Here is a 23,511-nt window from a genome sequence, read left to right as displayed (position 1 = left end):
TTTCTAAAGGGTCTTTATAAACAGACCTAGGTGCTACAGTTTACAAATAATGTGAAAGTATCAAAACACTCATTCCACAGAGAAATGCACATAGATCGCATTCAGAAACTGCCTTCAAACGAGCCATCATGACTTATATCACTAGCATACAACACTGGCAGAGCTAATGTGAAGACACAGTGAGTGAAGAATCTGACCTTATTCAGAACTAGCAAACTAGTTTTAACGGTGCAACAACCACTCATTCATTTACCTAATATTTTTGTCTTGGAGATACTTAAGGGTCATATAAAATTAGGTGAAAGATATAAAGGACTGCTTGTTTAAACAGGTGGGTAACTAACCTTTGGTGTGACTGTCCACCTCATCGGTTGATGCAGTAAGACGCTTCAGGCCGAAGCCTTCTCCTACTGGTCTCCTTGCTGCAGTTCGCCTCTCTTTCTTATCAAACACCATCAATGAAGACATTGACTCAGAGCCAAGTGTGTACTCTGCGAGTGTATCCACACTGCTGCCTGTCAGCCAGTTATATGCTGTGCGTCGACCTAAAAAAAAAAAAAAAACATTTCAAGGAAAAACATATACGTTAACCTGTACATTTTCTGACTGCAGAGCTATACTGTATGTACTGCGCATGCTTTCATCTGTAGTGCTGCTTTAATACCAGGACATTAATCTACAGTGGTACCTGCTGTCTGGGTTTGGGAGAACTCCAATGAAGTCTGAGTGGCTCTGAGTTTCCCCTTCATGGATCCGGACTGGGAAGCTGCCAAACTCTCTGGGCCCTGAGAGCTTTGGGTTTCCACAAACATGGGAGTCATCACTGTGCTCCTGAAGCGCCAGTTGGAGTCAATCACATAGTCCTAGAGAATGCAAAATTGTAATTAATACATCAGTAGCATATAAATAGAAATCCCAAAATATCTCATTTTTATCTGACTGAGTGAAATAAACGCTGCAGATTCCAACTGACCTGGAAGGTACACTCTGACAGAGGATACTCAAACATGTTTCGTTTGAAGTCAGGACTCTGGCTGGTCATTTCCAGCAGCAGATTGGTAGCCAAGCTTAAGAAACACCTTTCTATTTGACAGGAGTAGAGAGAACGAAGCACCGTCAACATTCGCTCCAGGGTCGCAGTGGGGAGGCGCTTCTCTTGACTCCAGAAGTTACGAACATAAAGCCTGAAAACATAATAGAAAGGGATGTTTTTTTTCACAAAAACACTGAATATATATTTCAATTTATGACAGTGTGACATAAATAAAACTTAAAGTAAAGGCAAGCGGGAAATATTGGGTACTTACTGAAGGCCTTGGTTTTCTTCAGACAGTCCCTGAAGGAGTGTTTCTTTAGCTGCATTCAAAACCTCTACTGAGGTGTTGTCTTCCATGCTCTCTGTATCACTGGAATTAAAAAAACAAAAAACAATACATCATTAAAATTGACATCAGAGAGTTAACAAGAGGCTGTAAGCAACAGTAACCCTGTCACTACACATAAAATATGCACACCAATGACCATATAAAGTAATAGTATTGTTATATGGAAGTTATTTTGCCTAACATGGGTTGGGTTTTGCAATCACCCCTTAGATAATTTAAATCTATATGTAAATGTTATATTATGTTGTAGCTAGTTTACACTACTACATTTTGGTATGAGGAATGTCACTAACAAGATGCAAAAGTAGGAAAAGGTCATTTGCATGAGAACGAAAGCCAAAATTGCTCACAGTACCTGTAGTTGTCCTGGATCCACATTAGGATGTCATACATCCTCTCTCTGCACACTGGTGAGGGATGGGAGACAAAAGCTGTCACAGCTCCCAGGAGCTCCTGAAGCTGAACTGGATTCAGGAGGGCGATGATCTTGTGGATAATATCCAGACAAACTCTCTGCCTTGCTTCATCCCTAGGGGCACAGAAGAGTAAAGTGCAGAAACATGCTTGCAGCAAAAATAAGTGTTATTCATTTACACTTGCTATTTAATTTCCAGTAGTTAATGTCCATAAAGAAACAGGTGATACTGTTTTGTGTGAAACAGATTCGTCAAAAAAGCAGTGAAATCTGGTTGTAAGAGCTCCATATACCTGTAAGTTTTTATCTTCTCAGTGATGAGTTTCATTTGTTTGGAGTACTTACAGTACAACTCATTATTGTCTCAAAATGTTTGTACATGTTTGTGATGGATATGAACCAAAAACGATCCAGAAAGTCAATAAGAAGCAAGTCAGGGAGGAGATAATGGTATGGACTTACCTGTGGACCATCACTTGAATAAAGCCTGTGGTCTTCAGCTGCAGAAAGATGTCTGGGATTACATCAGCTCGGCTTAGCACACACTCCAAACAATGAATCTTCAAGATGCCATGCATCTTCGGCAGGAGGCAGAAAACGAAGTTGACAAACCTGAAAATAGAAAAAATACTTAATTATCAAGCCTGGGGTCAAGTCAAAGGCAATTTGCAGACAATAAAATCCAATATGTTGATTTACAAAATCACTTATATTACAGCGAAAAAAGCAGCACTACGAACTCACCGATCCATAAATGGAGGAAAGTGCTTTGACACTTTGTTCAAGCAAATTATGAACTTGTCATCCATGTCTTTTTTCTTCAGATTGGTTATCTCACTTGCAGCATGATTGAGAAGTTCTTGATGACACTGAGAAAAGAACAGACACATGAAAACAGTTTTGACTTTCATATAATGACTGAATTTGAAATTAAATATTTTGGACAAAAAATAATATTTAAAGGTTTTATCATCAGCATCGTCAGCATTAGGGATGCCCCGATCAGGTTTTTTTTACCCCGATCCTGATCCGAGTCATTTAATATTTAGTATCTGCCGATACTGAGTCCCGATCCGACACTTAGCCCTAACCAATATTTTCCTAGATAATACAGCTGCATTAAGAAAAAATTACCTGCATCCAAGCTGTTCCTTAACAGGTTTTTATTTTGTTGAAACAAAGTAAATACTTTCATATGGCTCCCTGATCCTCTATCAAGGAGATGGGCTCGTTATCCAGAGCGATGAATTCAATGAGCTTCTCTGTAATATTTGTGTCCATATCGCTGTCTCAAGGATATTTCTCTTTCCTTTTGAAAGTATCCGCGAGTGTTTGTTGCTTCGGTGCCTTTGCCTGTATTGCTTGAGTCAACTCGTTGTGTTCCTTTGAGTGTTTGCTTTTCATGCGCCGTATCGAATTTGTAAATGCAGCTCTTTTGTTACCAGCTCGCGAAACCGTTGTATTGCAGATGTTACATGTCAACGTTGAACCGCTATATTTCCACACTGCAGACATTTTATCCACAGGGTTGCCAGACTAACGTTACGCGCGCGTCTGCGTTCTTTCACAAATTGTGCTCCATTTACAGCTGACGTAAAAATAATCGTGCTTGGGTCATATTCAAAATGGCAAAAATCGGCTCGGGACATCCCTAGTCAGCATAAATAGTTTTTCTACTAAGGTGCTTTGAGGTCTCTTCAGACATAAACATAAGTAAGTACAACTGTCATTCAACCACACTGGAGAAAATCTCATACTTCGTCCTTTTCAGGCATATTCTTCAGGATGAGGCCAATAATTTCAGCAGCAGCTGCATAGACGTCTTTATATCTTACAAAGGACAAGTTTTTGGAGAGAGACTGGATGTACCTGTAAAAACACAGCAAAACAATTATTGAATAAACTGCTCTCATCTTTCAGTTTGCCAATTAAAAAAATGGTAACTTAATAACATAATAATCATGTTTTCAAACAGTAAAGCTGTGGGGCAACACCGTGCACAGTGTGTTGCCATTTATCTACACTATATATTTTACCTCTCATATGCAATTTCACATGAGGCATCGTAAGCAGGGAGGTTGTTGGCCAGGATGATTCCCAGCAGTTGTAGTCCAACAGAGTTGTCTTTACTGTTTCGGTCAGTGCCACAAAATCGCTCATATATCAGACTAGAGGGGAAAGAAATGAGATAAAGCACAAGCATGTATACTCATATACAATCAGATTTATCATAATTTCCAACTTGCTCCTTGCTAGTGAGGGCTGAACATTGACTTGCAGAATAGAAAATTCATAACAATTAGTGGTTTTTCAGCCTTTTTGTAACTAGTAGGAGATAAATAGAGCTAAGGACAACGGTCAGGCTGAAATCTACTTAGTTTCAGGGAACATTCAACCATCAAACACTCACAGGCCATAATGCCAAATGGAAGCCAATAGTTCACTTGGTGTAGTCTGCTTCCTTTTGGCATCTTGGGCACAAAGTGAGAATTCAAACACCAGCCAGGACATTTTCTTTTTTTCTTTCTCTATCAAATCTATGTTCTCCAGACCAGTATTTTATAGAAGTTTGTTTTCACACAATTTCAATTTTCCATTTTGTCAATTGGGTCTTTTGTCACAAAGTAAAAGATTTTGAATGTAATAAAACTGATTTTGGGGTTTCTTTAGCTATATTTCACCAACTAGATGGTGGTCCCATCGGCTAAACCAAGGCATCAAAGTCATAAATCAAGACATCAGCTATGAAAAACTATGGACAAATAGATATTACAACTTCAAGTGCAACTTAGGGGGTAAGCTAATTCCAGAAAGCCTGCTTCAAGCTTAGCTCCAATTTCAACTAAAGCCTGTTTCCAGGGGGCATTTCTCTCCCTGTTGAGTTTTTAAGCTTCATGTAGCATGGTGTGTGGAGTCTGTGTCCTGGCCATTTCTGGCCATTTCCATAGCCTTGTGTATAATGAACATGTATTGTCCAGTGAGAGTGTGTAAGTACTACCTGTAAGGCACATGCAGACAGTCTTTCCAGCACTCTACCAGAGTGCGAATGATCTCCAAGTTGTGGCGGAAAACTGCCCTCTTGGAGTGGAAGCTGTGCTTCATCAGGAACTCCAACAGGCGGTTGGCTAGCACTTCATCTCTGGGGTTACCCTGGGATAGCAAATTTAAGTACTAATGATATATAAACTTATACTTTATAGAATTCTTACACCCTACAATTTGCCACAATTTCTTGTAAATTTATATTGCCATACGTTGAAATGTTTATATTGAACTCTTGACATATACAAAGATCATGACAAAAATGTATTAACGATTTATATTCGCAATCTTTCAAATGTAAGTATTAGAAACCTTGGGGTTGGCCAGGCTTGTCCAAGAGAGCACTGTGACCACAATGTCCACCACCATAAAATGGATCCCCTCTCCACCATTGTTTCCAGAGACGACAAGCTGCAGGAGCGGCCCCAACAAATGCTTGGCATATGGTCGAAAAACCTGGAAAGATGGACAACACGGTCCAAATCCATAAAGGAGCAGGATAGGAGGTGACACATATGTGTATATATAGAGTAGTTGCATCATAATCATTCATTGTCAAAGACTTTAATTGAAGACATTTTTTTAAGGGACATGTACCTCCTCTGTGTTGATGATCAGCTTTGAGATGAAGAGTCTAATATTCAGAGGTGTTGCTGGATTTGCCAATTTTGCATGAAGAAATTTCATCCATGGAGGAAGATCACTAGGCATGTTTCCCTGTTTCATTAAAGAGGAGAGAGCAGTTTGAATGACAGTTTGTTGATGATTATATGGCTTCATACATCTGTCTCCAGTGTCACTTAAACCTGTTAAAACATAATGAAAATGACAGTTCTATAAAAAGATCCTGAGTCAAAGCCTGCTGTACCTGCTCTTCAGTGTCACTGACCTGCTCAATTTTGGGGGTTATGTTGTTCCTTTGCATGTGTCCAATAAGACCAGTCATGGATGCCATGCATTCATGCTGATTCAGCTCATCCATCTCTAGATCCACCATTGCATCCTGGGAGGGATTTGTCTCCTCTGTCTCCTAGATGTACAAACATACCAACAAACTTCCTTTTCCTTAACTTCCTTTGGTTTATAAAATCTCAAAAACATTGTAAGAAATTACTATTTATTTTTAATTCATCATTTTCTCGAGTTTTCAAATAGCTTCTTTAGTCCAAAACCGAAAATTTTTTTCATTTACTATCAAAAAAAAGAAAAGCTGCAAATCCTTACATTTATGAAGCTAGAACCAACGAATGTTTGACATTTTGCTTTTGAAAACAATTCATTGATTATCAAAACAGTTGATGATTAATTTTCTTTTGATCGACTAATAGATAAATCAACTAATTGTCACAGCTCTAGTGCGAAACAAAAATGCATTTAGTTGCCTCAAAGGACCATTGGTAAGGTTGACAATCCTTTGAGACGATATTTAACACATCATATGACGCTAAAATATAATATAAAGTCAGGAATTGTGTAATTGGGAGAAAAAAATCATGACTGACTCTTTTTGCAACGGTGCGTCTCTGTCCTTCAGGGTTCTGAGAGCTGTAGGAGAAGCTTTGGACTCCGGTGGAGAAATCAAACTGACTCATCTCCTCGCTTAGGCTGCTGTCGGCCATGTAGGACTGAGAGGACAGATACACTGGTGCGTCTATGGAAACCACAACATAAATCTCATGAACAAACATAAAAGACTTCAAATAAACTTTGGATACATTTTATTTATTTACCTATGATAAACTCGCATCACATCCCATTTTGTTGTAAAGAGCAAGACATTTTTATTGGACTTACTAAGGTCTTATAAAGTCTTATAAATAAGCCATAACAAGGCACAGTTTTGGGTGAACACAGAGTGCGCAGTGAAATTACATTTTCTCTTTGAAAAAGATGGCCAAATTCCAAAAGTTACAAAAAACATTGATGTGAGCAGTAAAATACCTCCATTCTCCTCGCTGACTTCTTTGCGAATCATGACGTATTTTTTCTTTCTCTCAAGTGGGACCTAAATTGATGAAAAAAATAAATGGATAAACAATCACTGCAACTCAAGGCATACTGTTAAACAAACAGCTATGTCAAAAAAAAAAAAACATACCTCAATTTCAATGGGAAAATTGTAGGTCCTTTCAACATCGATTATGTTTTCCAGAATGAACTGATTCTGGATAAGGAACAAAAAACACAAAATGTGAAGAAATTGTGTAATTCATTGTAGTGTATTGTTCCAAAATGAAAGAGGACTGCAGTGAAGTGAGTCGGATAAAATTTAAAAAGGCAGCCAGCACCTTCTCTGGTTTCTCACTGAAGAGGAAGCCCTGGTAGAATTTGGGCTCGTTGAAGCTGCAGCTGATGGCAGCGATTGCACAGTTGTATGCAGCACAGTGATAGAGTCTTCGAAGTCCAAGGAGCTGAGTCTCACCAGCCATGTTCTCAGTGAACGCTTCAAAACATGACCTGATGGAGATAAAAACAATTCTTAATACTTATTCATGGTTGAATGAGGACATTTTACATCCCTTTCATGTCACTTCTTACTTAATCATGGCCTTGGACAGCTCATTTCCCTCTGTTTTGTCTGAACGACAGAAGGCTTGATTAATGCGAGATTCCTTGGAATAAACCTCTTCTTTGGGAAGCCGAGAATACAGGAGCTCCATCAGCTTGAAGCAGCCATTCTTCTTCAGCAACTGGATCTCAAATTCATCTTCATTTGACTAAAATTGATAAAGAAATAATGCATTTGATTTCCAATGTTCTCCTTCCATCTACATAAGACAGTACTAGCTTTGGGCTGTGAGGACTCAAATTGCACCTAACTGCCAAATGTTTGTTTAAAAGCGAATATCATAGAAGTCTTAAATAAAACAGCCATTAAACTGATAATTTTTCATCGTCACATTTTTCTCTAGAAGTAACAATGTTAAGAAGCAAACCTTAGTGAAGCGGCTGAGCAGCAAAGCAGTTATGTCAGAGACATTTCCCACAAAGAAGTCATTGAGAGCCGTGATGCTACAGTGAGAGGCAAGAGGCAGCAGAACCCTCTCCATCATAGCCTGCAGCATGGAGTTCATGGGCACATCACCGTGCTGGATCACCACATATACTGTACACAGTAGCTTCAGCTGCCGCTCAGTACTTGACCTAGTCAGATATTAATAAACACAGGGAGTCACCACAAAATAAGAGACATCTGTGTGATCTACTGCAATATGGTATAATGGCCCTGCAATGGATCTTAACATGTACAGTATGTTATACATTAGTCTACATGTGTATCTACAACTGCAGTTGATAACAAAAGCTGAACAAGTTATGTTTAATCTATGACTTCAAAACATCTACACCTTAAATTAAAATGAAAGAAAGAAACCTTGTGTAACCTTACAGTCTCGCATGAATGAAGAAAGGTTGTGAAGGCTTTACTGACCGCTTAGCAATTCTTTGGAAGCAGTTTTGGAATTGATCCTCCATGATGTGTTTTCTATCTCGACACAGAATCCCTGCTATCAGTTTGAGCAGGAGGGGGCTCTGAGAAAGCTCAAGGGCATCCAGCAACTAACAGACAGAAAGAAATGTAGAATTACGACCTCCCTAACACCAACAAATAAAACCTGGTTAAGGTTACACTTGCCACACAAGGGTTCTTGGTCAGTTTTTGGAGTATGCTTGTTGTCATCTATTATATTAACTTTTCCCCTAGAAATCAGTGGTATCCATATTAATCTTCATAACACAGGCTTTACCTTTCGGACACAGTCCATGTAGTTGTTACGGTGAAGCGAGCCCTTAGCAAACTCATCTGACTGCATGGGGAAGTGGGAAGCTACCAGGGTGTCCAGGGCTCTCTGCAGCTCAGCCAGTGGCTCCTCTGGGAGGGTTGTGAAGAAGGGCAACACCAACAGGGCCTGACTCTGAAGAGTTGAGAGAATCCAACAAAAGAAACTTAAATGTCAGCTTTGTTTGCTTGTTTAAGCAACTCAACAAATCCACTAAATAGCATCTCCTTTACCTTGAGATTCAGAGGCAGATTCATGTCAACCAGCAGCATAGTGAAAGTGGAAAACACCGGTCTGAATGCTTCATGGTTGATATCAGAGCAGACAGTGGAGTCAATCTGATGCGAGAGGGAATAAGTTAGACATTAGAGGACATTTGAAAAAAATACATTGAGTAAGCTCGTTTTGTACCATTTTGCATTGTGTTTTGTTAGTTTACAGACAACTCAGGGTTATTCCCCTATTCACAAACCATTGATTTGCTAGTAACTTCAGCTTTATAATACCTGTAGGAGCTTGGAGAGCAGCAGCAGGGTGGCGGTTTTGCTCTCAGGAGTTGAGGAGTGTCCTTCCCACCACGACTGCAGACTTTTCCATCTTCTCAGCACCTCTTCAACCAGCTGTTTTCCCTGAGTCTTCCTCACAGAGCGCTCTCTAAAGCTGTGGTCCAGCATGCCATTCAGCAACACACTGACCTGATGACAAAATTCATCATCAGAATAACACACTTCACATACAGAAAAACAATAATGTTCCTTTACAGGTGCATGGCTGCGACTCACTTCATAGGCTTGAAAAGATCTAAATTTGTACAAGAAATTATATCTTTACCAACAATGATTCTTAATAATCAATACTTAAATAACTGCATCCTGATAACAATGCTACTGTGCAGAACAAAGACCACAAAAACATTGTCTATATAGCCTCATTAAGCAGGTGTCAGGCTGTAAACATGTTTCACCTTTAAATGTTATATCTGTGTTGGGAATGTTTTTGGAAATCTATTGTACAATAACCTTTATTTTTAACCGATTTAAAAATGTGGGGAAAAAAAGAGAAAAAGAGCTACCATGCTGGGGTTTTGAGAGGAGGCTGTCATGAGGCGTGGTACTGTAGTGTCCAGACTTCTCAGCAACTCAGTGTTGATGGTCATCTGGAAGAGGCTGTAGAAATACTCGCCATGCGAGAAGCTCAGGAAGTTATGGCTATGGCTTCCAGATATCGGCACAGAAAGCATGATGGTGTTCAGCAACAAGTCCACCAGCTGCTCACTCTGCAGAGAAACAGCAACACACAACAGCAGGCAGGGAGCAGTGAAACACTAAAGAACTTCATCATATCCAAGGAGTTTTTCATTGACGTAATGATCTAAATATATCTTTTAACAAAGTATAAATTGATATGCTATTCATGCTTTTTACAGTGTTGAAACTGTGAGTTTCATTGTGTCAACACATCCACTGGCAGTTTTGCAACATTGTTATATTCTGCTGTAGTCAGCTGACTGCAGCTCACCATAGAAGGTTTCAATTTCATCTCATTTTAGCAAATCTAATCCAAAGAGCGATAGCACTGACCTGTTGACTTAGAGAAAAGGCAAGCTGAAGCAGGCCGTCTGCTAGCCTCTTGGTATTTATGTCCAATGATGGAAGTGCCTTCCTGTCCTCACCGGGTGCTATACCTTTGTACACTGTCATTAGAAGTCGGGACCCAAGGGATTGGGCATAGGCAGCATCCTTTAACACAGAGAAAGACAAATGTGTGGCTAATATTTTCATATGCAATAAGCACTGTAAGAAAATGGCCAAAATACTGCATTACATCAGTGCACAAAATATAAAATGCATTAAATTCATTTTCAGTATATATTGAGTGTTAAATGATTATGCAAAATGAAAAATACCTGGCTGTGCAGAATGGAGCTGAGGAAGTCTGCTTTGTGGATCTGCTTACAGGAGGACAGAACCATTTCCATCTGGTCGTGGTGGCTCAGAGTGCTGGAATGGTAGAGGTCTACAGCACACAAGTCCTCAACACTGGAGAGATCATTTAAGAAATTAAGAAAGAAAAAATAAAGATGGCTGGTTTTGACAACTGTACTATTATCACAATCAGGGTTGTTTGTTACAATAAGTTTCAACTGACATGCTATTTATTTTTTGAGATTTCATAACTATGTTTATGGCTGTCAAAATAGCTAGTTGTCTTTTCAGGCCTCAGTTAGCTCAATCCAAGTTTTTTTTTTCTTTTCTTCTAGCATAATATACCATACATCACACAGATGGGAGAGTTTGTTTATCGAAACTGGGACTGACCTGGGACTGAAGTGATGTCTAAATTTGTAATTTATGAAATGTGAATGTTCAATTCCTCTGTCTATTCTTCATTTTGCAGAAGATTATTTTATCATTTAATTATTGAAACAAATTTTAATTGTTACCTTCTGACAACGACAATGACTATTCTCAAGCCATTTTTTGTAATGATAGCCATTGCATGTGGCCAGTCTTTGTCTCTAACAGTGAACTCAAAATAGAGTACTAAAAGATAATCAACATACCTTTTTCGTGAGATTTTTGTCCGCAAACTGCCTTCAATACGAGTGCGATAGGGTGAGGTCAGCAGGACCTTCAGTAAAGGAACACACACATCTGGGAGGTTCTTCATTACCTCTACATCTGCCATGTTGAAACCAACAGTGGATGGCTCACACAACACCAGCGCAGTCAGCTCAAAAAAAGCTGAGACCAAAATGTCTTGTTCCAGAAGCTGTGAATTAAATATGATTAAGTGAGCAAAAAAAAAAACTTTCAAATGAAAAAAATCAAGCCTTTTCTTAGATTCAGTGATACCTTCCAAAACTCCTTGTCTCCTTTCTCAAGAATCATAGTGGCAAACTCCAACAGGCGGACAATAATGGTGCACTTGCTGAAGTTGTACTGGTCCACCTCTCTTGGGCTGAAGTGAGAGCTCCTTTCACCAAGAGGGAAACAGCTCTCTGCTGCTGCCAGTTCACGAGTTGCCAACTCAGTCAGAAAGAAACTCATAGCTTTCAGAAAGCTTGATTTCTCTTTGGAGCCTTTGGGGGAACGATAAGGGAAGAATAAGAATAGTATTTATTGCGATCACTGCAGGGCCAATACAATGTTAAATGAGGTTTCATGTTAGAAAGTACGGATGGAATAGTCAACACTGATTTCAAACTGAAAATACATCTTTTTTTTCAGAAATGTCAAATTTGCAATGTCATAGCAGTTACAATATGACAAAATGTAAGTCACAACATGACCCCACTTACAACTACTGGCTCGTTATCTCACTATCCCAGTATAAGAAATGGTATGGGTAGTAATAACATACTATAATTGTCAAGGGTTTCACAAACAAGTCTTACCAAGCATGTGATGAGGCTTGATTATGTGTAACTTGATGAAGGTGTTGTAGCAGTCCAGGGAAGCCAGCAGTAGGTCCATCCACTGCAGGGTGGCTCTGACACTGAAAGGACTAGACAGGTCCCTGAGAGTGGGCTGGGAGAGGAGACCTCCGCCCTCAAACCGTGAGATCAGGAAACTTATACCATGATCCTTCAGCATGCCATCCAACCACTGAGGTGGAGACTTCTTTCCTTCAGTTCAGTCACAGACATAGAGTTTATTCATTTGTATAAGTATAAAAAATAATCAAAATTAATGCATTGCTACTGTGATGGTATGATAGGGTTCTTTTTATGAAATGCATGTGTTGTGTTCACTTTTATATCTGGATGACGAAGCCCTTGCTTGGATTGCTCACCTGGGAGGAGGGGTATAAACTCGTAGAAGAGTTCCATGCATTTGTGGCGACACTCAGTCTGAGGGCGGCCACATTGTTCAAGGAGCCATAAAACCACATCAGAGAGACACAGCTTTTCATCAGGGGGAAAGCCCCTGTATGAAGAGAAAGAGGAATTTCATATTAATTTCCAAATACAAATCATAATATCTCATAATAGCATAAATATTACTTTAGTCTTAGCTTTAGCCTTCTTGTAGAAATATGGAGAATGCACACATAATAAAACTTTATGTGAATCTATGAAATGTGATGCTAAATATACAAAATGTATCTGACTGCTCATTTTCATTTCAAAGCAGCTATATATTTTAATTTTGTTATGTTAAATTGACTTTGGGAAGCGTCATTGCTTGCAAAAATTAACATCCATGTTCACAGAATACCGACCTTGGGATGCGTCTCTTAGCATTGTTCTGATTGAGATTGGGGGCCTTGTGTTTAATGATTCGTTTCAGGTGATCAATGGCACTTCCACACTGCTGCAATGTACCTGAGGATGGAGGAGCAGCAATAACAGCTTAATACCTTTTTTGAAAATCAAATTAGCTTTCCATTATAATTATCCTTTAATGCAAAGTAGAAAGAACCATAGAGTGGCTTGAAACATTGTGTTGTTTTTGCAACATAATTTGATAACACTGTAACACACTGATATATCACCTTCAAAGAAATATCTGTTCCCGAGGTATTAAATACCACTGCTAGTTATCAGTCATACATTTCACATGAACCCATTTATATATTTTATAACATGAACACATTGAAAATGATTTTAAAACCTGTCCTGTAAAAATGTCCTGTCTATAAATCTGAGGTGGAGAACAATTACCCAAAGATCGCTCATCTGAGTGTGCAAGAGCCAGACTTTCGACAAATATGACGAGAACTTCGAAGACAAACTGCTCCACCAAGGAACTTTCCTCCCTGCAGAGACAAATAAAAAACAGTACAACAACCCAACAATTTAGTTATAAACTAGCATTTCTCACAATTAATTTTGTCATTCTGTTGGAAAAACAAGGCAGTGGGAAAATATTATTATGCATATTTTTTTGGCATAAAAAGGTAGTTATTTAAATAGAATGATAACAAAACATTATCACTATCAGTCAAACCTTAAATATCAAACGCAAGATACAGCTTGCTTCTTTAGATACTATATAAATTAACTCAAAGTGTCCAAGAGAAAAGTATCGTACCTGAAAAGTCTGTAGATGCTATTGAATGCTAAGGCTGCACCAAGTCTTTTGAAGCCATTGGGGTGGAGAGCCAAGCTGTAGATACGCTTAAACAAGGATTTCATGTTAGTGGGGCTCTTCTCTTGCTGCTTGGGTGTGGTTTGTTTGATCGACCATCTGACAAACTCTTCAATGCAGCGGCCACAGAAGTCTCTGAGAGTGCTGTCCATCGGGTCGACCACACCGTCCTGAACAGAAAAGCACGCACAAAAGAAAATTAGGCAACCAAAGGAGGCAGAAAAGAAACGCTGAAGATATTTAGCCTATAAAGCTCTTCATAGAGTTTACACACTTACCATAATGGCCTCTAGAACAGCAACTGTATCTTGGCTTTCAAACTTCTTGTTGTTGGTGAACCAATGAATCAGCTGCATAACCAGCGGTTCAAAGAGCTGTCTGGTCACCTAGTAAAACATTTTTTAATTCATTAGCAATACTTTAGACATCATCACATACCCAGCATTCCCACACCTTAGATCAAACTCAGGGACTTTATAAGGGATTTCAAGGCCCAATTCCTTAAATTCAAGAATCCAACACAGCATAGTTTGAGACATGGTTAATTACCGTTACAACTCTGAGAATTTTTATAATGACAACTTGCAGTCTTTACATGCAGACAACGGAATGTAGCCTTTAGTAACGTAAAGTAAAAAAAATAAAAGTAAAGTAAAACAAATACTCAGGCTAAATTGAAAAACAAATATACTTATGCTACAAATATTCTTCTTTCCCGGTTTGTCAGACATTATTTTGTGAAAGGGTCGAGATTTAAATTCCCTCGACAATTTAGTTGATTACCACCATCTAAATTTAAACAAGATGGCAGTGTTTATTAACATACATGTCTCTCCTTGACCGGTTTAAAATCCTTCCAAATTCCATCAGATTTAAAGGACCTTTCATGACCAGCAGGTATCATGTCTGGGATAACTATCTTGGTGGAGTGCACACACCTGATCCACATCACAGGCCAGACGCAGTAGCACAGGAAACAGCCTCTTGTGCAGCTTGTACATAGGTGGCAAACTGTTCTCCCCTTCAACCATCTGAGCACTCTTCCCAACCATGTAGACCACCAAGCTGTGGAGCAGCTCACAAGCTGCTACCTGCATCAAACAAAAGAGAAACTTGATTCAAAAATGTAGCTTGTTTTTATTGGGTTGTTATCATATCACAACCAAAAGATTGCATCAAATTAATTTTGTGAACTGCCACTGGAGGGGGAAACTCTTCCATGTAAGATTACATACTTTGGTGTGTCTGTCACTTGTGGACAGAGCCAGTTCACTAATTCGAGGCAGAAATGGGTCGAGGTAGATGACTGGCTTCATGTCAGCGAACGGCACTGCAAAGCTGAGCCTTTTCTCAGAATCCCAGGCAACAAATTTCTTCATCATCTCCTCTGATGACACCACTAAATGTATAAAAATAGAGGTCTTTGATCAATAAAAACAGCAAGTATTTCTATTAACAGTCATGTGTTAAGTGTTGACAAAGCATCAATCTGGAACATTGCTAAAATACTGAAAATGTCAGTGGAAAATAGATGAACATGGTTTATTGATTATGTAAATCCTCACCAGTTACAAGGTTCCTGTTCAGCTTCCCTCCCAGGTGACCGAGCAACTTCACCACCCTGAGCCTCACAATGTCAAGTGGAGCATCTTCCTGCATTCACATAGAAGAAATCAGTACATTCAAATACAGGACTTCACTGTCAGTGTTATCATCATGCATCATTAGTGGTTGAAAAAAGAGAAAACCACTGAAGACAGATTAGGAAATAACACAAAAGGCAAATCGCTCTCCTGAAATATTTTTTCCCACCATAGTGAGCTGGTTGGATTTTTTCAGGAGCCTTGTCATCACTCGGCTGTATCCTTTGTCACGTGTTGAAGACACAGACGACATCACTTCCCAGTTGCTGTCGTCTTTGTCTAAAGGCAACAACATCTGAATCAGACTTTATGTTAATTTGGCTGATATCTTCATTTATTAAACTGAAAATCATTTAAAATGTGACCAAACTGTCCATCAACTGACTTGACCACTGAATATTATGGGCTTACTGTCGGTGGAGGTGGTTTTGAGGTATCCATCCAGAAGAGGAAGGACAATAGTGTAGCAGGGCTGCATAGTCTCCAAGGGGATGTGGGAGGACCAGTCCTCAAGAGCGTCTAGGGCTACGTTGGCCAAAGGAACATGGCTCAAACCCAACTTCAGAGCCGCCTAGAAGCCCCACACACACACACACACACACACACACACACACACACACACACTTTTAACTATTTCAACCATTCATTTTTGACTTGAAGTCACTTTCTCTTTGATTGTCTGCGTTTAGTTGCAACATGGTATGATATGGGCATATTTTTTATTCAAATTGTAACTTTTATTCTATAGAGCAAATGTTAGACAAAATCAGACAAATTATATAAGTGACTTATATAATATATATATATTTCCTCATGCTCCCTGGAAACTGCAGAAGTAACAGCTGGGGATCAACTGCCTCGGTTGAAAATTACTGCATTAAACTGTCCAATGTACATCCACATTTTAGGTTTTTGTTTTAAGTTGTATTTACTCATTTTCATCTACATCACAAATGCACAATGAAACAAATGAAAGGACCCACCTCAAGAGCAGGGCAGTAGGCCTTGATGTCCAAAGCTATGATGTTGTGATGCAGCGAGAGGACAAATGTCAAGCAGGATGCCAACAGCTCATCTTTATACTGCTTCATTCTCACACACACCTAGTGGGAAATAAATGTCACTCACATCTCCGACATATTAAGTTCACCAGTAATGCCTCATTTTAGTTAATTGCACCAACAAGCAAGTTTATAACACTTTCAGTAAAAATTGTGAAGAGCAACTACCTCTTTTCCAAACTTAGAGAAGAGTGCAAAGCTAGCACTTTTCACTGTGTCGCTCTGGGCGTTTGAAGAGTTTCTCAGGCCAACTCCCTGTTCAAAAACAGATTGTTGATATTTGTAAGACATATTCAATGTCAGAAGTGTACTCCACAACTTCTTTTTCTTTGAGTTTCTTCAACTCTGCAATTATCCTATATCTCATATGACTGAGCTTACAAAATGCTTTGCACTAGTGGAACCGTACCTGGTAGTGCTTGATTCTCTTGGCAATCTTCATGGTGACGGACAGCAGCTTGTAAAAGCCACTGACGAGTGGGTTTCGTATGGAGTGGAGGATAAGTTCATGGCTTAGGGGATACACCCAGGACTGAAAGTACTCCACATGTTTATTCAGCAACAACTCACTGCAAAAAAAGGAAAACAGTGAGACTGAAAATGAACCATCAATGTGCTAGAATACGGAGTATGTACACTTTTTATGGCCCTACAATGCCTAACAGACTGATCTCCCAGGTTGAAATGTGGCTGGAAGAGAGTGAAGGATGAAAAGGTCGAAAAAGTGTAATATATAAAGTATCCAGCATGGTTCTGTTCATATTCAGACCTTACCTGCAGAAGTCAACCAGGTTGATAAAGGCAGTGAAATCTTTGATCTTATTAGGCAACAGATGAGCTGCAGGGTCAGAGGAGGGAAGGACGTGAGCCGCATCATCTGGAGCCTGACAGAGGGGGAGGCAAGTGCCATGGATTAGTGTTCAAAAGACAGACATCTGAAGACCAAGTGAATTATGGTTCAAGTTATACTTACAACAGAAAGGATAAAACATGTTCACAAGTTTACTAGGGCCTTATCATAATGACCTCACCTCTTCTCCTGTTGTCACTTTCTGCACAGACAAGTCCAATTTCTCCACAATTCGGAGAATGGATTTCACCAACTCATCATAAAGGAGACGGCTCAAAGATACCAGAGCAGCGTTCTGACTTTCAAAGGCTCCGTCCAGAAATCCTGAATCCTGCAGAAGGATGAAAATGTAACATGGACAAAAAAAGAAAACTTATATGCTCATTAAATATCAATGAAAACTATCTCCCTTGCAGCTGCCTCCTCTAATGAAGGAAGGCATGTGAGGAGACAATGTGGCTAGTAAATATATGTAATTATATTATGTACCTAAATATTTACAATTCAAAACTGTACAGGCAATACTCTCGTAGTAAAAAAGTAGTTTTATGGTAATAAAGTAGCGTAATATAATAACCAAAAGTTAGACTTATTGATAGTAAATGAATAAATACTGTCTTCAGAATGGATATTAAGTGGCTAAATGTAACAGGTTACACCAACCAAACCTGCTGAAATTAGTTGAGCATTTTTTTTTCACATCTTAAAAAGATAAAATTAAAGAACATAGCTGTACCTTAAGCTGATCACAGTCTAGAAGGCTTTTATACAGAGCAAGATAGTTCTGACTCGACGGAACTTTCCACTTTCCAACACGAACTTGGGAATACTCAGACGGACCACCATCTTTGTCCTGAGGAAATGAGGACAAAAAGGCATATTTCCTCTATCAGCAAAGTAAAAAATTAGTTTTTAATTAAAGGAAAACAAATATGATTGCAAACAAAACATTCCGCTGAGTAAATATATACATATGTCTGGATTCAATAATGACATCAACATCTAGAAACATGCATCTGACCTCAGCAAGCATGATGGGTTTTGAACAGACACGAATCAAGCCCTGGTGCACTGAAAAATAATGAAAAGTGAAGGTTTTAGCAGATATGATCTCAGATAAATCATACAAGAGCAACATGGTGATAAAATCAGAATATGATCAATTCTATTTTTACACTATTTACTGAATTGACACTTTTACAGATAACATGATAAAATGCAGGGTTTCCTTTCAAAATACAATGATGGACTTGAGATGTAATGTGATCATGATCTACTTACCCACTGAGCTAATGAAAGTCCATAGGACAGGTCCTTTAGAAGCCATGGCCACCAGCACCTTAAGGATGGACCGGCAACACACGGTCTGCATTCTCTCGCTGTACTGAGGGAAGCTGTCAATCTGCACTACGAGGAGACGCTCCAGTAGAGGTGTATACACTTCTGGAATCTGAGAGCACAGACACAAAGCAGACATTGAAATGAGACAATCAATGGCAGATGAGTCTTTCTTGCCACTGCATGACATCATGGTGCATACAAGGATGGCTGAAAACTATAATGCTTGTCAATTAGATTTTTAGATTTGTTTGTTGTTATTCAACTGTGGTCAAACTTTAATGACAGAGTTTGTTACCTTGTCCAGGTGAATCAGGACACTAGCAATAGAGTCCAGGAAGCTTGGCAGCTGGTAGAGACTGTCGTCCTCCCCATCAGACTCAGTCAGGTACATCTGCTTACAGCGCTGAATCAGCTCTGTGTACATCAAGTCCACGTCTTGTGGGCAGACTTTCTTGCATGGCTAAAAAAAAAAGGTTTTTTAGGCTTTTTTGGATTTTTTTATTAAGAAGTCTGGACTGTACATGAAGAACAAAATATTACATTTAAGATTATTTAGTGGAATACACAGGAAACCAAACTGTTATTAAAGCAAACAAAGGCAATTAACATACGGTTGCAAAGAATCCATATCCTCGTATGGCAATGGACAGTTCTTTATGTGTAGAGTCCATGGTCTTTATGATGCCGCAGAACTTCTGCATGAAGAACTTCAGCTTGCTTTTGTGCTCCTCAATATTCTCTGCCACCAGCATCGCAACCTTCAGATGATTATAAAAATATTGGTTTTGGAAATATTTTTACTGATGATCATTTGTCTGGAAAAGCCTTTAAGTGTTCACCTGTTTGAGGAAAGATTCAAGTGCATAGTAACTTGTCTTCTTCATCTCAGCGTTGATGTGTCCACAGAGTTTAGACATGACGTCAAACAAAGCTCTGTAGTGGTCCATAAGGCAGCTGCTGAACTGGGATGCATGTCTGGCAATTAGTCTAAGCCCAGCTGTTTAAGAAACAGAGTCATAGAGATATTAGATTTTTAGGGAGGTTTATCTTATCATTTTGCGATGGAAATGGCAGGCCTTACCACATGTGACAGCATAACGACTCATTTCCATCTACAACAAAAAAAAAAGAAAGGGAAAACACACTGTCAGAGGGGACAGGTTGCATGGTAACACATTCAATTTAAAATACAGAGCTGGACCGGACGTCTTTTTTCACATTCAAAGCTTCTATTGAGGTTTCCAAATGAATCTTTTAATGTCTGTCATCATGTCATGTTTTATGATGAAGTGTTTCATCAGATTAAAGAGTCTGTTTAATTAAATCAACTAAACTAAATTGACAATTTCTTCAATATCTTACTACAGTCGTTAGTGATATGAAAGTGATGATGTCTTGATGGAGTGCCAAGACAAAGATACTATGATCGTTTTTTTTAAGGACTTCAGTAATATACTATAATAGTGTTAGGGCTGAAATGTATTGATGGGGTAGTCTAGCAGCAATCTAACAGCACCGTAAATTACATTTATATACCCACGTCAACAAAAAATCTAAGTGCAGGCCTCATTTTGTGCGCTGCAAGCAGGAGAGTAAGCAGTTTTTTTGACTGCAGTGAAAATATTTCTGAAAGGCTGAACACCAACAAAGATGGACAGAACCTGAATATTTTGTGAATTTTAGAAATAATTGCATCCATCTTATTCAATAAACTTGGACTTTTAGATTTTAAAAGTCCTTTATCCTCATTCCTCTTCAGGGAGCGTGTGTGTGTGCGAGTGAGTTTATATGTTTCGTGTGTGCTGGACACACACTGTTTTTTAAAATAACATTTCATCTGGAGTTTTGGATTTAGAATAATACCAATGTCAACATTAAAGAAGCTTTGAATGGTACAGCCCTAGTAAAACACAATCTAAAAACAGGTCAGCATGCCTTGACACAGTATGCACAAATGTAATGGTCAATATGATAACATATATTAAACGGTGTTGTTGTGACAGTGACACATTTCTGCTGGTACCATAAAAGAATTCAATACACAGCACTACACATTACATGTACACTTTCCTTGCCAACTGGGTGCTTCAATGGTTAATGACAGTTGGACAGCTGAGACAATGACATTTACCTGGGGACTGACTGCCTTCAGGGCATACTGAAAAATGTCCTTAGACGTTGCTGGATCTGCAAGTCAGAGAGACACACTAATCATGCTATTCCAATTTTTTTTGTTGGAAATGTGAAATGAATGGATGAATTGAGAAGTGCAGAGACACACACACACACACACACACACACACACACACACACACACAACATCCCACCTTCTTCCATGGTTTTAGTGAAGTTGACCATCAGAGAAGTGATTCCTCTCAAACATCCAGCTACGACCAAAAGTTTGGGTTCCTTTGTTGAAGAGGTCATCTGAAACAAAAACCACAAAACCACAACTGAATGAACACACATTTTACCAGCTGTTTTCAACTGGCTGCATTAGTTCAACACTTGGCACAGCCCAAACAACAGATCGTGATATTCTCTTTGTTTTTTTTTATGTCATCGCCGTTTCATCTGTAAACATACCTGTTCTTTTAGCTCTCCTAGATAGGCTTTGTAGAGTTTGTCAGGGTTGTTGACCATCTCGCTGGGGTGAACCTCTGCAAGAACTCCCAGCAACTCATAGATTTTGCCAAGGACTATAAAAACAGCAGCACAAATATATAAAATATGCCTATATAAAGACATTCTCATTATGGTGTTAAGATTTCAGTCATCAAGGGCTGACTCACCTGAATCTGGTAGTTTGCTCTTCTGACAAAGCTCGCTGTAGTATTTGTTGAATATTTCACTGATTCGAAGCTCTGCAGCCACACTGGAAGCCTTTGTTGTTTGGAGAACCTGTGGTGAGTATTTGACAAGACCAAGTCAATATTTAAGTCCATGTTCACAAACATACCAGACAGACTCTCACAAGCTATGAATAAGGAATACAGGCAACAGCGGATCTTTTCTTTTGCTCCAAATGCAGTCTGTTTTTCTCACCTTGCACGCTAGGCTTAATTATGTTAAAGAAAATACACTAAATGGAAAAGGAAACCAACCTTCATGAGGAGGTCCAGCACTGGAGTCCTACATTTGGCCACTTTTTCCTTCGTATACACAACCATGCATGTGTCCTGCATAAAAAAGAAGAAAGGAAGAGAGTTAAAAACATAATTAATTTTCAGAAACATGTATGCAAGCAAAAGTGTGTTTCCTTAGTGTATGGTACTGGGGGGGGACTTAAAAGGGGGACTTACTCTTATGTCAATGGCGTAAGTCTTCTCCCAACCTTTGACTCTTGGCGAGACTCGGTCCAAAAACTTGTCCAAAAAACATATGATATCAACTCGGGTGTCCCGGAACTGGAAAAGAGATGTTTCTGTCAACGTGAGAATTTTAAATTCACTCAATTATTGTTCGTTCGTTTCTTGATATCTACCTCATCTGATGCCAGGGACTTCCTGAGGAAGCTGAGCAGTCCATAGTCTTTTGAGAACAACAGCGATGTCTGTAAAGCTTCAAGATGAAAATGCAAAGGTGGAATCAGAAGTATGTACTTCAAAACACCAACAATTGAATATGAAATTTTAAACACATCTGTGCAATGTGCAAGCCTCTATTAACTTACTGATCCTTTGCTACACACTCCATAGATTACGCATTATTACTTATGTACTATCATGTAACTGCAGAGAAAATTACCTGATCAGAGTTATGTGGAACTAAAATGTTTCTCGGCTGTATATATTGTAAAGAATATTGTGCTTTAATTGAAGTTGAACACAGGGCACAGCTAGTGCTTGTAATGTGACAGTACGACCACATGTTACATACAGTATGAACTTCAGAGTGAATCCCTCGGAGGAGTAAGGTGCCATGGAGGGAACCTGTGGTCTGAACATGATCCTACATCCTTTATTAATGAAACACTTCCTTTGCATTTGGATAGTTTTACTAGTATAACAGTTAAGACTTGTAATGAAGTTATAATATCTTATTTCAGCCTATAATTATTGAACACGAATCACATGGCTTTTTTATTGTACTCTGAGTGAGTGTCACCGCCCCCCTGGGAGTGAGTTTTGGCGGAAGGCGCTGACATGACACGGGCAAACTCAATAAAACACAAGTTATCGACATTACTGAAATAATTTCTGCAAGACGAATTGATAAGTAGCTTCTAAATATCCATACAACACCGTATCCAACAAGGTGTTGGTCGCTCGTCAACAACAGCAGCTATATAAACATTAAATTGCCAGATTGTCAATGGAGTTTGGCGCGGATTCAATCCCTTCCAATGAAGTATTGAGAGGAGTATCCATTGTCTTACCAAGTTCATTCTCGGTTGGAGTTAGCATGCATTCATGTCCCAAGTCACCGACGATATCGTGACATTTCAGAGCCGCAGCTCGAGTGTCTTCGTCTGAAAGTGATTCATGAAGTTTGAGAAGAAGCCCGTGAGTCCCTCCAGCAGTGCTGCTGTCGGGAGAAGACATAACTGCAGCGCGGAACAAAGTTAAAGTAACATTAGCATCCCGAGCACCACATTACTGTCTCTCACAGGTATAACAATCACAGAACTACTGTCTCGTCTCAACTGACCTAGCTTAAACGCACTACTGTCAAGCTAGCCAGTGCATTCAATCTCAAGTCATTACGCATATCAGGAAGAACCAGGATAGGATACATGCTGTGTGCGCTTCAAAATAAAAGCCCTGTTGGCACGGACATACACATCTGTCTAATTTGGATCGAAACTGCTGAGTTCTCCATTAAAGATATGAAAACAGTGTCATCGTTCATTCTGCTGATTGTTAATCAATGTCCAAAGTCCTAACTGTCCTAACGGACAGG

The 23,511-nt window shown here is 39.2% G+C and overlaps 1 protein-coding gene across 1 annotated transcript in view; it reads right to left on the bottom strand.

Annotated features, from left to right (window-relative positions):
• Positions 1-23,278, bottom strand: part of prkdc (protein kinase, DNA-activated, catalytic subunit) — a 40,432-nt gene extending 17,154 nt beyond the window's left edge. Inside the window, exons 1-59 of the mRNA XM_084340159.1 lie at positions 22,988-23,278; positions 22,094-22,170; positions 21,912-22,016; positions 21,714-21,788; positions 21,402-21,510; positions 21,196-21,308; positions 20,937-21,036; positions 20,741-20,796; positions 19,691-19,721; positions 19,449-19,606; positions 19,221-19,367; positions 18,905-19,069; positions 18,550-18,718; positions 18,290-18,339; positions 18,005-18,121; positions 17,450-17,599; positions 17,193-17,302; positions 16,828-16,987; positions 16,587-16,673; positions 16,341-16,460; positions 15,769-15,928; positions 15,527-15,636; positions 15,280-15,367; positions 14,950-15,113; positions 14,653-14,805; positions 13,993-14,100; positions 13,658-13,884; positions 13,288-13,382; positions 12,846-12,948; positions 12,417-12,550; positions 12,019-12,249; positions 11,477-11,703; positions 11,185-11,393; positions 10,528-10,660; positions 10,202-10,360; positions 9,694-9,897; positions 9,128-9,316; positions 8,855-8,959; positions 8,589-8,756; positions 8,273-8,400; positions 7,779-7,986; positions 7,381-7,559; positions 7,131-7,299; positions 6,941-7,006; positions 6,784-6,847; positions 6,345-6,493; positions 5,732-5,872; positions 5,440-5,559; positions 5,155-5,298; positions 4,799-4,950; positions 3,837-3,968; positions 3,558-3,669; positions 2,545-2,669; positions 2,263-2,412; positions 1,741-1,914; positions 1,308-1,406; positions 974-1,184; positions 689-863; positions 345-545 (exon numbers count right to left, since the gene is read on the bottom strand). Coding sequence (XP_084196285.1) covers positions 345-545; positions 689-863; positions 974-1,184; positions 1,308-1,406; positions 1,741-1,914; positions 2,263-2,412; positions 2,545-2,669; positions 3,558-3,669; positions 3,837-3,968; positions 4,799-4,950; positions 5,155-5,298; positions 5,440-5,559; positions 5,732-5,872; positions 6,345-6,493; positions 6,784-6,847; positions 6,941-7,006; positions 7,131-7,299; positions 7,381-7,559; positions 7,779-7,986; positions 8,273-8,400; positions 8,589-8,756; positions 8,855-8,959; positions 9,128-9,316; positions 9,694-9,897; positions 10,202-10,360; positions 10,528-10,660; positions 11,185-11,393; positions 11,477-11,703; positions 12,019-12,249; positions 12,417-12,550; positions 12,846-12,948; positions 13,288-13,382; positions 13,658-13,884; positions 13,993-14,100; positions 14,653-14,805; positions 14,950-15,113; positions 15,280-15,367; positions 15,527-15,636; positions 15,769-15,928; positions 16,341-16,460; positions 16,587-16,673; positions 16,828-16,987; positions 17,193-17,302; positions 17,450-17,599; positions 18,005-18,121; positions 18,290-18,339; positions 18,550-18,718; positions 18,905-19,069; positions 19,221-19,367; positions 19,449-19,606; positions 19,691-19,721; positions 20,741-20,796; positions 20,937-21,036; positions 21,196-21,308; positions 21,402-21,510; positions 21,714-21,788; positions 21,912-22,016; positions 22,094-22,170; positions 22,988-23,153 — 8,131 coding nt within the window. The 5' untranslated portion in view covers positions 23,154-23,278. The remainder of the gene's footprint in view (positions 1-344; positions 546-688; positions 864-973; positions 1,185-1,307; positions 1,407-1,740; positions 1,915-2,262; positions 2,413-2,544; positions 2,670-3,557; positions 3,670-3,836; positions 3,969-4,798; positions 4,951-5,154; positions 5,299-5,439; positions 5,560-5,731; positions 5,873-6,344; positions 6,494-6,783; positions 6,848-6,940; positions 7,007-7,130; positions 7,300-7,380; positions 7,560-7,778; positions 7,987-8,272; positions 8,401-8,588; positions 8,757-8,854; positions 8,960-9,127; positions 9,317-9,693; positions 9,898-10,201; positions 10,361-10,527; positions 10,661-11,184; positions 11,394-11,476; positions 11,704-12,018; positions 12,250-12,416; positions 12,551-12,845; positions 12,949-13,287; positions 13,383-13,657; positions 13,885-13,992; positions 14,101-14,652; positions 14,806-14,949; positions 15,114-15,279; positions 15,368-15,526; positions 15,637-15,768; positions 15,929-16,340; positions 16,461-16,586; positions 16,674-16,827; positions 16,988-17,192; positions 17,303-17,449; positions 17,600-18,004; positions 18,122-18,289; positions 18,340-18,549; positions 18,719-18,904; positions 19,070-19,220; positions 19,368-19,448; positions 19,607-19,690; positions 19,722-20,740; positions 20,797-20,936; positions 21,037-21,195; positions 21,309-21,401; positions 21,511-21,713; positions 21,789-21,911; positions 22,017-22,093; positions 22,171-22,987) is intronic.
• Positions 23,279-23,511: the final 233 nt, after the last annotated feature.

Source organism: Pagrus pagrus (genome assembly GCF_965226575.1).
Source record: "Pagrus pagrus genome assembly, chromosome: 20".
Classification (NCBI taxonomy): Eukaryota; Metazoa; Chordata; class Actinopteri; order Spariformes; family Sparidae; genus Pagrus; species Pagrus pagrus.
Note: the sequence above shows the minus strand (reverse complement) of the source record. Positions and strands in the feature narration are given on the sequence as shown.